General features: G+C 44.1%; 1 protein-coding gene across 1 annotated transcript in view; it reads right to left on the bottom strand.

The window, feature by feature from the left end:
• Nucleotides 1-13,684, bottom strand: part of LOC126281991 (lachesin-like) — a 1,255,045-nt gene that overhangs the window by 321,553 nt on the left and 919,808 nt on the right. The window contains exon 3 of the mRNA XM_049981377.1: nucleotides 436-643. Coding sequence (XP_049837334.1) covers nucleotides 436-643 — 208 coding nt within the window. The remainder of the gene's footprint in view (nucleotides 1-435; nucleotides 644-13,684) is intronic.

The following is a 13,684-nucleotide window of genomic DNA, read 5'->3' as shown; positions in this document are numbered from 1 at the left end:
GACGCTAACCACGAGACCACGGCGCTCCTGAGTGCACATTATCCTAGATATTGTCTATCTTGCACATGGACTACCCGGTTTGTATATTTTGCTTATTTTTATCATTGTTCCACACAACTTCTTCCTGTTTTGTCGATTGAACTGTGTTCAGTTTTTCAAGGCCTATCCACTGTGCCTACTTATAACTAAATCTGAGGGGGGTGCAATAGGGAGGTTCCGTTGTCAGTCCAAACTGTCCACTTTCATGAATGATGATGAAATGATGAGAACAACACAAACGCCGAGTCTTCTCGAGGCAGGTGAAAGTCGCGGACTCCGCCAGGAATCGATCCCGGGACCCCGTGCTCGGGAAGCGAGAACGTTACCACGAGACCACGAGGTGTGGACGGGCGCCCTATTCGCGCGTACTAGTGAACACTAGCGCTCCGTACTCACCGAGGACGTCTAGGCAGCCGAGCTGCTTCTTCATGACGCTGGTGTTGATCTGGCACATGTAGCAGCCGCGGTCCGTCTCCTTGACCTGCCGGATGTGCAGCCGCCACGTGCGCTCCCCGTCGTGCGAGACGGTGATGCGCGCGTTGTGCGTCACCACCTTGTCGTGCAGCGCCAGCACCGTCTGGTCCTCCGCCCTCAGCCACCCCACCTGCGGGCAAACGAAGAGTGAGCGAACCATGCTCACTCGTATCATACCTGCCAAAGAGCAGCAAAAATAACTTCCAATGCAACCGACATACTCGTCCGTTGAGAATAGGCGACTATATTGTTGTTCACGATAATTCTCGCTTTCAAGGTTGGCGGGTGAATGCACTCGTCGAAGGTCCACGAAATTTCAGCGAACAACAGTTCCGCCATCATCAGATGATACTGATGGAGTGACGGATCTCCGGCACGCTGTATATACACTACTGGCCGTTGAAACTGCTACACCACGAAGATGACGTGCTACAGACGAGAAATTTAACCGACAGGAAGAAGATGCTCTGATATGCAAATGATTAGCTTTTCAGAGTATTAACACAAGGTGGCGACACCTACAACGTGCTGACATGAGGAAAGTTTCCAACCGATTTCTCATACACAAACAGCAGTTGACCGGTGTTGCGTGATGAAACGTTGTTGTGATGCTTCGTATAAGGAGAAGAATTGCGTACCAGCACGTTTCCGACTTGGATAAAGGACGGATTGTAGCCTATCGCGATTGCGGTTAATCGTATCGCGACATTTCTGCTCGCGTTGGTCGAGATACAATGACTGTTAGCAGAATATGGAATCGGAGGGTTCAGGAGCGTAATACGGAACGCCGTGCTGGATTCCAACGGCCTCATATCACTAACTGTCGAGATGACAGGCATCTTATGTGCATGGCTGTAACGGATCGTGCAGCCACGTCTCGATCGCTGACTAAAAAGATGGGGACGTTTGCAAGGCATCAACCATCTGCACCAACAGTTCGACGGCGTTTGCAGCAGCATGGATTATTAGCTCGGAGACCGTGGCTGCTGTTACCCTTGACGCTGCATCACAGACAGGAGCGCCTCCGATAGTGTACTCAACGACGAACGTAGGTGCACGAATGGAAAAATGTAATTTTTTCGGATGAATCCAGGTTCTGTTTACATCATCGTGATCCTCGCATCCGTATTTGGCCACATCGCGGAGAACGCAAATTGGAAGCGTGTATTCGTCATCGCCATTCTGGCGTATCACCCGGCGAGTTGGTATGGGGTGCCATTGGTTACACTTCTCGGTCACCTCTTGTTCACACTGACGACACTTTGAACAGCGGACGTTACATTTCAGATGTGTTACGACCCGTGGCTCTACCCTTTATTCGATCCTGCGAAACCCTACATTTCAGCAGCATAATACGTGACCGCATGTTTCAGGTCCTGTACGGACCTTTCTGAACACAGAAAATGTTCGACTGCTGCCCTGGCCAGCACATTCTCCAGATCTCTCACCAATTGAAAACGTCTGGTCAATGGTGGCCGAGCAACTGGCACGTCAAAATACTCCAGTCACTAGTCTTGATGAACTGTGGTATCGTGTTGAAGCTGCCTGGGCAGATGTACCTGTGCACGCCATCCAAGCTCTGTTTGACTCAATGCCCAGGCTTATCAAGGCCGTTCTTACAGCCAGAGGTGGTTGTTCCGCGTACTGATTTCTCGGGATCTATGCAGCTAAATTCCGTGAAAATGTAATCACAGGTCAGTTCTAGTATAATTTACCTGTCCCTGGCCCTGCCTTAGCAGTGTGTTCGTCGCACCTGAAGATGTCGGCCAGTTGCGCTGATGAAATATTGTGGAGTTTTCACTATGACATCCGACGTCTCGCGCGAGAACAATATATACAACATGTTAGTAGGGAAAACCTCAAGCAACACAATGTAATTCCGGTTTATCATCTGCATTTTTTCTTGGTGTAGCAATTTTAATGGCCAGTAGTGTATATATATGGGTCCAGAGTTCTGGCCTCGCAGGCTCCACGCCGTGCTCGGTTGTGGGGAGAGCGGTGGTTGTTGCCGTGGGTGTGAGAAGGGGGGTTGGGGAGAACCAAAGTTGTCTGCGGTCGCCGTCCTCGTCGCAACTCGAGTGCTGATGTTAACGATTCTCTTTAATTGAACTAAGTACTGGCTCCCATGCATTACTTAGCTTGAAATCCGTGTCCCTCTTCATTAAATTATCCGTCACACGTATTTAAATCGCTTCTTTAAAAATGCAGTCCGCCAATTTGTTCGTGTTGGCAAGGATTTTTGTTTGCTTGTGATTCGTTACTGTCCATTCTCAGTGCAGTGTTCTGTTATTGCAGACTTCCTGGGCTGCAGTAAGCTGGTTTGACATTCGTTTTCTATCTTCAGTGGTACGGATTGTTTGACCAATATAGGTTGTCACACATTCACACGGGCGTTGGTACATCCCAATGTTGGAAGAATTCTGCCCACTTTGGGTGTACATTGCCAGCAAACGGTATGTTAGATGCCTTCGTATTATCATCTACTTCTGGATTTTCGTCTTCCGTGGCGTTCTTACGTTGTAGAGCCGTCCTAATCTGCCAGCTGGTGTATCAATTTTTGCGAAAGATAGACTCCAAGTGTTGCTGCATTCAGACTTTGTTCATCTGGAATTGTGTATGCCTGTGTATGAGAGTGTTCAGCACGCCATTCCTTACCAAGAGATGGTGGCAACTGGAGGCGTGTAGATTGAGATGGTTTGCGGTAAATACCGTGAGTAAGGGAGCGCTGCAAAGAACACAAGCGCTACACCAGCTGACTGCAGCCCAGCAAGTCGGCAATGGCAGAACACTCCATTGAGAATTGATTTTCCATGAATTATCAGGAAACGAAAGTCTTGGCCGACACTAACAAATTTTGTTACTCCATTATTAAAGAAGCTACTGTAATACGTGTAAGGGGTAATTTAATAAACAGGGACATATGATTCTAAGTTAGTAAGGCAGGGGGCGAGAACTTAGCTCTTTCAACGAAAAAATCGAGATGCGACGCGGACCGCGGCCCGCAGACGACTGTGTCTTTCACTCTCAGCACCGAACACGGCGCGGAGCCTGTGAGGCCAGAACTCTGGACCCGTACGTATATACAGCGAGAGCGCACCGCATACCCTTCGTTCCATCAGAACCACCTGATGATGTCGGAACGGTTGATCCCGAAATATCGTGGACCTTCGAAGACTGCATGTGGCAGTACACCCAAGAACCTTGGAAGCATCATATATTCCGGGAAAACATCACATGACAGTTCTCATTTATTGCCCACACAGTTGCGCATTTATACTTATATGACGTTTTTCGGTCACTTAGTATGCAACTGACACTGAACAATACCTCAGAACTACCTTATATAGAAATGGCTATGTTGAAAGGCTACCTAAAGATCTCAACAACAAATCTTGACAAACGGCAGGTCAGGTCAGACATCTCTTAACGCCAGCAGTAGCCATTATTACTGAAGGACTGCTCTCCCAATATAAAAATGTCTCCCAGATAGAATGAATTGCAGACAATAGGTAATTTGTGCTCTCTGATCCACCTTACGATTTACATGTGGTTCATTGTGCTTATCCACTCACAAAACCAGATTGCTCCTGAGCAAAATTACTATCTTTTTTTCTGTGCACTTGCTGATAACTGCAGCGAATAACGTTTATATTAAAGAGAGATAAATCATTTGTTTGTTTTGCCAGCCGCGGTGGTCTCGCGGTTCTAGGCGCGCAGTCCGGAACCGTGAGACTGCTGCGGTCGCAGGTTCGAATCCTGCCTCGGGCATGGATGTGTGTGATGTCCTTAGGTTAGTTAGGTTTAATTAGTTCTAAGTTCTAGGGGACTGATGACCACAGCAGTTGAGTCCCATAGTGCTCAGAGCCATTTGAACCATTTGTTTGTTTTCTGTATTTTGCTTCTTATGAACTAGAAGAGTAAAAGAACCGTTACAGTTTTGGGCGAATATTCACCCTTTACAGACATTAAGTAAACAAATTTGTTCCTTTCGTATCAGTTTGCCTCCAAAGTGAATCGTTTATGCAAAAAACCAACTGCCCCACTAGATGTTCTCTTGCTCATATCTCGAATGACACAACAAACTTCATGTGTTATTACTAATGTAATCGGATTTTTTCTTTATTTCATCTCCTTCTAATTTATCACACGACAAACACGAACATTTAAGGAAAATCTCTTAATGGCTGTACACGTTTGTCTATGATGTTGCTGTGTTTACATTTAATCAGGTGGATCATATAATTTCTTTTCAGTGCAAGCGTGCACAACACACGACTCCGTGGTGGCTGACCGGTATAGTCGATAAAATATTTGCCGCTGATAAATATTGACTTGGTGCATGATATCATAGCGTTGTTGTTTTGCACGTTGGTATAAAGTTGCTATGGGTTTATCTGACGATCGTTATTATTTATTTGTAGTTCAAGTTTGCTATTTCAGTTCACATATTGTAATTTTTTCAATTTGGAGATAGTGAGTGGAGATGGGGACGGCAGAAAACGGAATGAGAAATGGCAAAGTCGGAACATTTCGGACGTGTTCTTCGGTTTGTGTGGAGGGGTGACACCAGTGGAGCTATCCAGAAACATCTGCCTCGTGTATGGGGAAAAGACAAAAATGGTTCAAATGGCTCTGAGCACTATGGAACTTAACTACTGAGGTCACCAGTCCCCTAGAACTTAGAACTACTTAAACCTAACTAACCTAAGAACATGACACACATCCATGCCCGGGGCAGGATTCGAATCTGCGACGGTAGCAGACACTCGGTTCCAGACTATAGCTCCTAGAGCCGCTAGACCGCTCCGGCCAGCCGAAAAGCCAATCCACAGAGCACGGCTACATAATGATTTCTTGTTTTCAGGAGGGTAGTTTCGACATTAATGGCTCTCTCGTTCAGGAAGACTTTCGGAGTTCGGTGAAGACCATTTAAACACATTAATCCATAATGATCCATATCAGTGTACTCGAGAATGGCGAATGTGATGAACTGTCATCATTCTAACATCGTGCAATATTTGTATGCAATGGGGATGGTGAAAAAAATGGTGTACGCGCTAAGACAAAACCAACAAAAGTCAGCGAGGGACAAAGCGTGTGTGTCTGCTTGCTCGTCATTAATAATACCGAGCATTCCTATTCTGTAACGTCACTGGTGAGGAGAAATGGTATCTCTCTTGTACAAAAGGACAATAAAAGTAATTCTTCAGCCCAAACAAAGCAGAAATTCCCCGTAGAAAGACCAGCGCGCAGCCTCTGAAGATAGTATTAAGCATTTGGTGGATCAGTGACGGGGTGGTTTACTAGGAATTGTTTCACAGAAGTTGAACGCCTTCGGTGGTATTAATTGTCACAAGTGAGACGTCTTACAGACGCACTCTATAAACAACTCGAGGCACTACGTGAAGTGATGCAAGTCGATGTTAACGCCAGCTCGCATCCTTCTCAACTGCCAATAAAGCTCTGAGCAAGAATTGATTTAGGAAGTTGCTCCACACCCGCCTTATTTACCCGATCTGGCACCCTCATATTTTCACCTTAAACACCACTACTGTCATTTTCAGAACTGAGACGTCTTGTAGGCGGAGTCCATGAACAACGTCCAGGAAAACTGCTGAATGATGATACTCCACGATAACGCCCGCCCGCTTTCTACAACGATGACAAAAAGCTCTGTACAGGAGTTGGGTTGGGAAATCACTCCACGCCTTCCTTAGTCACGTGATTTTGCGCCCTCAGTTTCTCACCTTTTACTCTTGGTAACGCACAACCTTCAAGGAATTTTCTTTCCGGATGAAACAGCCCCCGAACGTGACTCAACGGGTTCTTCGCGTACAACTTACGTGTATCTTTAAAATTGTGGAAAAACGCTGTCAAGTTATGCACCAATTCAATGTTTATCTTTCCCAGGTCGTTGAAGATGTGGCATTTTGGGCATTACTCTCTGTAACAGAGTGTCTTGCAGCTTTTTGTCTTGGGAAAAATTTAATTGTATGTTAATCAATGAATAAACCAGGTCACATTCAATTTCATGGATACTGATGGGAACAAGTCCGATAGCTTCTCCGTGAAATTATAACACTTGAAAGTAAGTATACATTTTAAACAGACACTATAGATGACGTACAGTAAGGTTTTCCATTCATTATATACTGCATTTTGTGTACATGCAAACGTTAATGGACGTGATCACATAATGGAGGAAGGTGGCTCCCTTTCATTGGCTCAAGGTAACTTTGTTGAATTTTAAATCTGAGTGGAAACTGTTACGTAAGTCTGTAAAACCCCTCCAATTAGAGACCTGCCAAATACCGTGGACTTTATGCACCGTGTGCGATTTGGAAAAACGGCGCAATAGTGTTTATCTTGAAGCTTACTCAGTACTGTTACCTACATAGTGGGTTAGAAAACTCCAAAGCCATAATCTCAGTGAAGAATAGCGCCATAGATATATGAGATACTGCCCCCGGTCCGAAATGGCTTTCCGCAGTTACCTCGTGGATCATTGGCTAAGTGTCAGAGTAATGATCGAAAGGACTAAACTTCTAATTATAGTCAGTCCTAGGATTATCATTTGGCAGTTTTCTTCTTCAACCTCTGCCAATATTTGTTAATGTGAAAAGCACCGAGTTGTATGGTATTTCGGTGTACACGTTAAACAGTAGGTCCATCCGCTGCCAGAGTACATTAATTCGAAGGTCAGAAGAAAGCGTTTTGCATATAACTACAAATGGAATATGCAGACTAAAGCAGTGTAGTGTTCAAACCAGTCTTCAGGGTGAAGGTGGCTTACACTTTTTACAGCTTACAATTACCCGACGCTGAAATTTAGTAATGGATGCTAACAGAAAAGCTTCTTCCTAATGGCGCATGGGATAGCACAAATTGCTCTTGTGGTGCAGGAGGTACTACTGATCTTGTCTTCTTTGTGTCCCGAAATTGTCGATATGGAATATTAAATAATAAAGGTGCCCATAAGTTTGATTTGTCAACCACCAAAACAAATGACGGAATTATTGTTTTGGAAGGAAATACATCGTGAATGAGCAGGCACATTCTTTGAGGGGTAATAATATTAGTGATTCTGAGCAAAATACTTGATATGAACTTATACCCTGTTTCGAATGCTTTCCGAGACAGAACACATCACTTAACATCATTTTTGTACGTTTTCCTTGAATAACTTGTAAACCGCACTCTTCAGCGTAAACGTGTCGCAGAGCTAAATCATACTACATAAAATTGCCTAAAAAAAGTCCTTTTGGCTTTTTCCTCTAGGAATAATAGTTTGCACGAAGAGAGCTCGAGAATAATGGAAATCTCCCAACCTCCTCTGCACCTGTGGTACGTGTTAAACAGTTGAATAAGAGGGCTGTCCAGAAAGTAGGTTCCGATCGGTCGCTAAATGCAAACCACAGTGAAAATGAGAAACCTCTTATTTGCAAGAGTTAGCTACACCTTCCAGGTACTTCTCTACATAGTCGCCGCTCTGACTCCTACATTTGTCGGAGCGTTATACCAAATTTCCAACATCATTGTCACAGAAGGCAGCAGCCAGTGCTTTCCAAAAATTCATTACGCTGATCTATAGCGCGTAGCCTGCACCCAAGTGTTGTCTTCGTATCCGGACGAGCCAATTAGGGCTGTGTTGTGGGTGATCCAACACTTCCCATCAAAAAGGCTGCAGGAGCATCTTCACTGCCCCTGCAGAGTGCGGCTGAGAATTGTCATGAAGAAGGAAGTGCGTGTCAGTTGTTTTAGGTGAGCTGCATTCATCAAGGCGAAGCCTCTCAGCGAGCCCCCCTATGTGCCGGCAGACATCGTTGTTCTAGGCACCTTCACTCGCTCACAGTGCTCTCACAACTGAAAAGAACATCTTGATGCGATCGACGGTCATACTAGAGGCACTACCCAAGACATCTATGCAAAGTTTCATAGGGTTTTCACTGTGGTGTCCATTTCACGACCGATCGAAGCTTACTCACTTGACAACCCTAGTAAAACAGAAAATAAATAACAATGAACGTTAAATCTGATCTATCTCAGAAATCATTCGGAATAGGGCATATAAATGACGAAAGAAATACTTTTTTCGTGTGGTAGAATATTAAATTAAGGATTTTCGCATTATTTTTCTTTACTTGTTCTGTGAAACCTTGCTTCTTACTAAATTCCATGATTCTAGGTCAACGGGATGCACTCTACATGTTTTGGTGGGTTAGTTAGCCAGTGTCAAAATATGTGACAGTAATGACCGTTACGTTTACTGTGTCGTCGAGGGTTATTGACTTCAGTATGTGACCGAAATTTCAACATGATGCATCTGCCGCTGCCTGAGGAAATGGGTTTTAACAGTCGGACAGACAGACGGACTGACAGGCAATAAAGTGATTACAGAAGGGATCCGGATTTACCGAATGAGGTACGGTACCCTACAAATGAATTACCGATAATCAAACCAATAGCTCTAGTGAAAGAATGTAATACAAACCTTACAGAACATTATTAAAACAAAAATATAGGAGACATCCTGTATACAAAAACAAATTGCGCGTCTTCAACTAGAAAACAAACACGCGTCGAACATAGACATACGGACAAATATACAGATGACACACAAAGGCACACATGAACAAGAAACACCCATACTAATAAGCAAATTATACTCCTACACATACAACAATGAAGCAGCCCACAGAATAAGAAACGAACAAAAAAAGGAAGGCTAAAAATAGCCTGTAGAACAACTAACGAAAGGCAACCAATACAAATTCAGCCAAGCACAACACGTCTGGCATTTACTAACTGACAAGCCACAACTGCAAAGCAGTTTTTGCAGGGCAGACCAGCAGATATTACAAATAGCAGATGCACAGAACGTAGAAGAGCACTAAAAAGTAACAGCTGTCATTTCACACTTCCCGGGCACCTTATGGACTTGAAAGACGGTCCAATAGACGTCAATACAGACCCGAAAATTCTCATATGCAACAACAGCTCACCGTAAAAAGTAATAACTGAAGAAAACTATCAGTTACAAAAAGCCACAGTGGAAAGAAAAACCAATAACAAATGAATGCACAGCTCTATACAGAGGAACTCTATCCTGTGCACTCAAAGAACTATTGGATAATACCAACCCATAAACACACTCACTCACCGACCCACCCACATGCACTAACACACACACACACACACACACACACACACACACACACACACACACACACACACATACCTGTTACGTGGAAATGAAATCGATGGACTCAGCAACACCATAACGCCATGGCAGATCTCTGCTGCCCCAGCGACTGGCACCAGAGAGAATACTACCGTTTGATCGGCTATAACTATCCAACCTCCAAGTCATCTACTTTGAGAGTTGAAATGGGCTTGTTAGCCGTAAAGACAAGTTTCCACAAGAAAGTGTGACGGCTTCCGGAACACCACAGGCTGTTAACACGGCGCGCGTTGTTGCGAGTTCTCGTGAGGCGCCGACAGAGAGAAGCGCGCCGACAGTGTACGTCCAAAGACAATACTGGAACGCAAGAGTGGCTCTGCCTCGTCTTCTCAGATGAATCTCAGTTCTGCGCAGAGCAGCACGACAGAGATACGTGTATGTAAAATAGGGTAATACAGATCGCGGCCAGCGGGCCACATGCGACCAAAATCAAATGGTTCAAATGGATCTCAGCACTATAGGACTTAACATCTATGGTCATCAGTCCCCTAAAACTTAGAAGTACTTAAACCTAACTAACCTAAGGACAGCACGCAACACTCAGCCATCACGAGGCAGAGAAAATCCCTGACTCCGCCGGGAAGCGAACCCGGGAAACCGGGCGTGGCAAGCGAGAACGCTACCGCACGGCCACGAGATGCGGGCTGCATGCTACCCGCCATTCAATTGATGGTGACCTCAAATCAGTGCTCAATCTGGTGGCCCATTTTCTTTTACTTGACTTTCATGCCGTCGGGTAAAGGAGAGAGCGGGCCATTCCTCAACTTAATTCTTATGTGCCCACTCTAACTAGCTGTGGGACAGAGCTGTCACAATCTTTATATATAAAAATTCAGACTGCTTATCTTTGGGATCGCAAAACTCCAAAAGTAGTCGTTCGACTGACTTGAAATTTTTATACAACGTTGAATTACAATATACGTTTGGTTTTACATACCTAATGGAGCGCCATATGTAATATATGAATACATTTTAATACAAAGAGAAACGTCGTTACAAAAATTTTCGAAAGATTCTTGGACGATTTGCTTCAAATTTTTCCTCAACGCTCTCATAAACACTTACATGAATATAGGCTATACATATTTCAACTTTTATAATATTAAATAGAGGTGTGTAATATATAAATAGTAAATGTTGTAATAAAATATTTCGATAAGTTCTTCAACAGTCTACTTATACAATGTACTTTTAAAATATACACTCGAATGAGTATTTGGCAGATGTAGGGTATATACTTTGTTACTAAAAGTCTCGAAAAATTCTTGACCGATTTTCTTCAGATTTCTCCACAATACTCTAATGAACATAGACGGACATAGGCTATTTATATGTTTTAATGTATATAAATCTATATGTAATATATGATTGGGAAACATTGCTACCAAGAATCTCGAAATGTTCTGTGCGAGATTACTTAAAAATTTTGCACGATAAGCTAATAATCGTTTAGACAGACATAGGGTATATATTTTTCAACGACACGTTGGTATTTGTAGGTATCAATTTATAACTACTATAGTACTATAGAGTATGAATCATCAGAAACTTGGTAATCCCACCGATTCGCAGAATAAGATTATGCGAAAAACTGTTACGGAAACTAAAATCCAGCAGCTGTAGAGGTGTCTTTCATACCAAATATACCAATTATCCCAACTGATTTACCCATTCATTTCAACCGACTTCAGTTCTCAGTCAGGTTTTCGTTTTCAGTAACAATAACCAATGTTCATGATCGGACAGTGGAGCAAGAGAACTTGGAGGGGCGTTTGAGGGTGGAGATGGGGGGAAGAAAATGGATATAGGGAAGAGGAAGGAAGAGATGAGTATAGGAGTGAGAGGGGGGCGGGAGGTCGGGGTTGAGCAGATTGGCATAGAGAAGGGGCAGGAAAACAATAGTGGTGTACATCCAACAACCACACATGCTTATTATCTGCAAAGTACTACCCATTTCAAAAAAATTCTCCAACATATGCTGCTAATATTCTAGCACTCAAGCTAGCTCTAAGAAATTACACACATTTCTTTTCCATTTAACCAGACTGGTGCTCGAGTGCCGCTAGTTGGGAGTAATAAATTGTCTCACGCCACGTTATGTTTGAGTTTGGGGCTCTTATGCATTCATCACAGTGAAGATTTGCGGCCCGTGGTACTAGCAAATCCGTACACCCTTCGTGTAAAGTCTTCCAGCAGAAAGAATGTAGCCATATTCCAGTCTCTATCGTCATAATGACCCTGAACCTAGGTTTGAAGAATACATACCATGATCACCTACAGTTCATATAGATGGTAATTTGAACAGAAGGCATTACGTTTCTGAAGTATTACGGTACGTTGCTGATTTCTATATTAGAAGAAGCTGGGATTTTATCTTTCAACAAAAAAATGCACAACCGCGCTGCCCTGATACAGAGTGCATTCGACTGTTGTTCCGACTACCAGACTTTTAAACTTGCTGGTATCGGTTATCGAGGCAGTACCACGTCACGAGTTGGCAGGTACTGGCATAATGTAGAAGCAGCATTGATGACACTTGAGTCCAGTTTCATGCTATTCACAACACGTTTCGAACCATTGTTAGAATCACAGGTAAACAGGCATTCTGTGGTAGATATTGCACACCGTCTACACCAAATCACCTGCAAATTTAATCAGAAATTCTTACTATTGTACAGCAAACACCCATTAAGAATATTTATGCTACTGGCTGTCTATCTTGATGGTGCAACTTCAGTGGCCACCAGAGTAGATGCGCTGACCGAAAGAAAAAAATCACAGTACCATGGTGTTGTGCGAGATTATCGAAAGTAGGTAGGCGTGTTTTTACATCTGAAAGATGTGGAGCTAGTAGCACCACTATCACGATGAAAAGCAGCTTTACTTTAAATACACCTTGTAGCAGTCGAGAGCGTTAGTGACCTGCCGCCTTTAAGATGACGACGACACCATAATCCACCGTCCAATGAGTTTGAATTGTGTCGTTTAATAGGGCTACGGGAAGCTGGATGTTCCTTCCGCCGTATTGCACAAACACTTGTCAGGAATATAGCTGGTGTGCCTGACTGTTGGCAGTGGTGTTCACTGCAATGTATGGATGCAAGGAGATCGACTGAGGACGGCCACGTGCACTACCGAGAGGGATGACAGTTGTGTTTGGTGAATGGCGGAGGCGCATCGTACTGCATCTGCCGCAGCAGTTCGAGCAGCAGTTGGCACCATAGTGACTCAGCGACCTGTTACAGATCAGTTACTTAAAGGACAAATGCGAGCCAAATTCCCTGTAGCATGCAATCCACTGACCCCGAACCACAGCCATTTGTGATTTCAGTGGTACCAAGCGAGAGCTCACAGGAGGGAAGAGTGGTGGTCTGTTGTGTTTTCCAATGAACGCATGCTCTCTGCCTCGATGCCGGTGATAGCCGACTTCTGCTTAGAAGTGGGCCAGGTGAGCGCCTGCAACCAACCTGTCTGGGGCTTATAAACACTGGACCTACACCATGACATGCGGCCTGGGGTACGATTTCGTATGATGACTTGAGCACTCTCGTGGTTATCCCACGCACCTTGATCACAGATTTGTACGCCAGTCTGGTGATTAGATCTGCTGCCTGATGAAAAGCATCCGAGGGAGTGTTTCCCAACAGGAGAACGCTTGACCACGTACTGCTGAACCCAATATGTTTTACACGGTGTCGACATATTGCCTTGGCCTGCTCGATCACAGGATCTGTTTCCAACCGAGCAAGCATCCGACATCGTCAGACGTCAGCTCCAATGTTGTCCACAAACTGCAGTAACCATAACAAGTTAGTTTGCGCGCCCATACTCCACAGCAAGCACAGAAGTATCTATTTTGTAGATAAACAAACGAAACAGGATAATAAACATCGTGAAATTACAGTAGTTAGGTTTTTGAATTAGAGTTTT

The sequence above is a fragment of the Schistocerca gregaria genome, chromosome 7 (assembly GCF_023897955.1).
Source record: "Schistocerca gregaria isolate iqSchGreg1 chromosome 7, iqSchGreg1.2, whole genome shotgun sequence".
Taxonomy (NCBI): Eukaryota; Metazoa; Arthropoda; class Insecta; order Orthoptera; family Acrididae; genus Schistocerca; species Schistocerca gregaria.
Note: the sequence above shows the minus strand (reverse complement) of the source record. Positions and strands in the feature narration are given on the sequence as shown.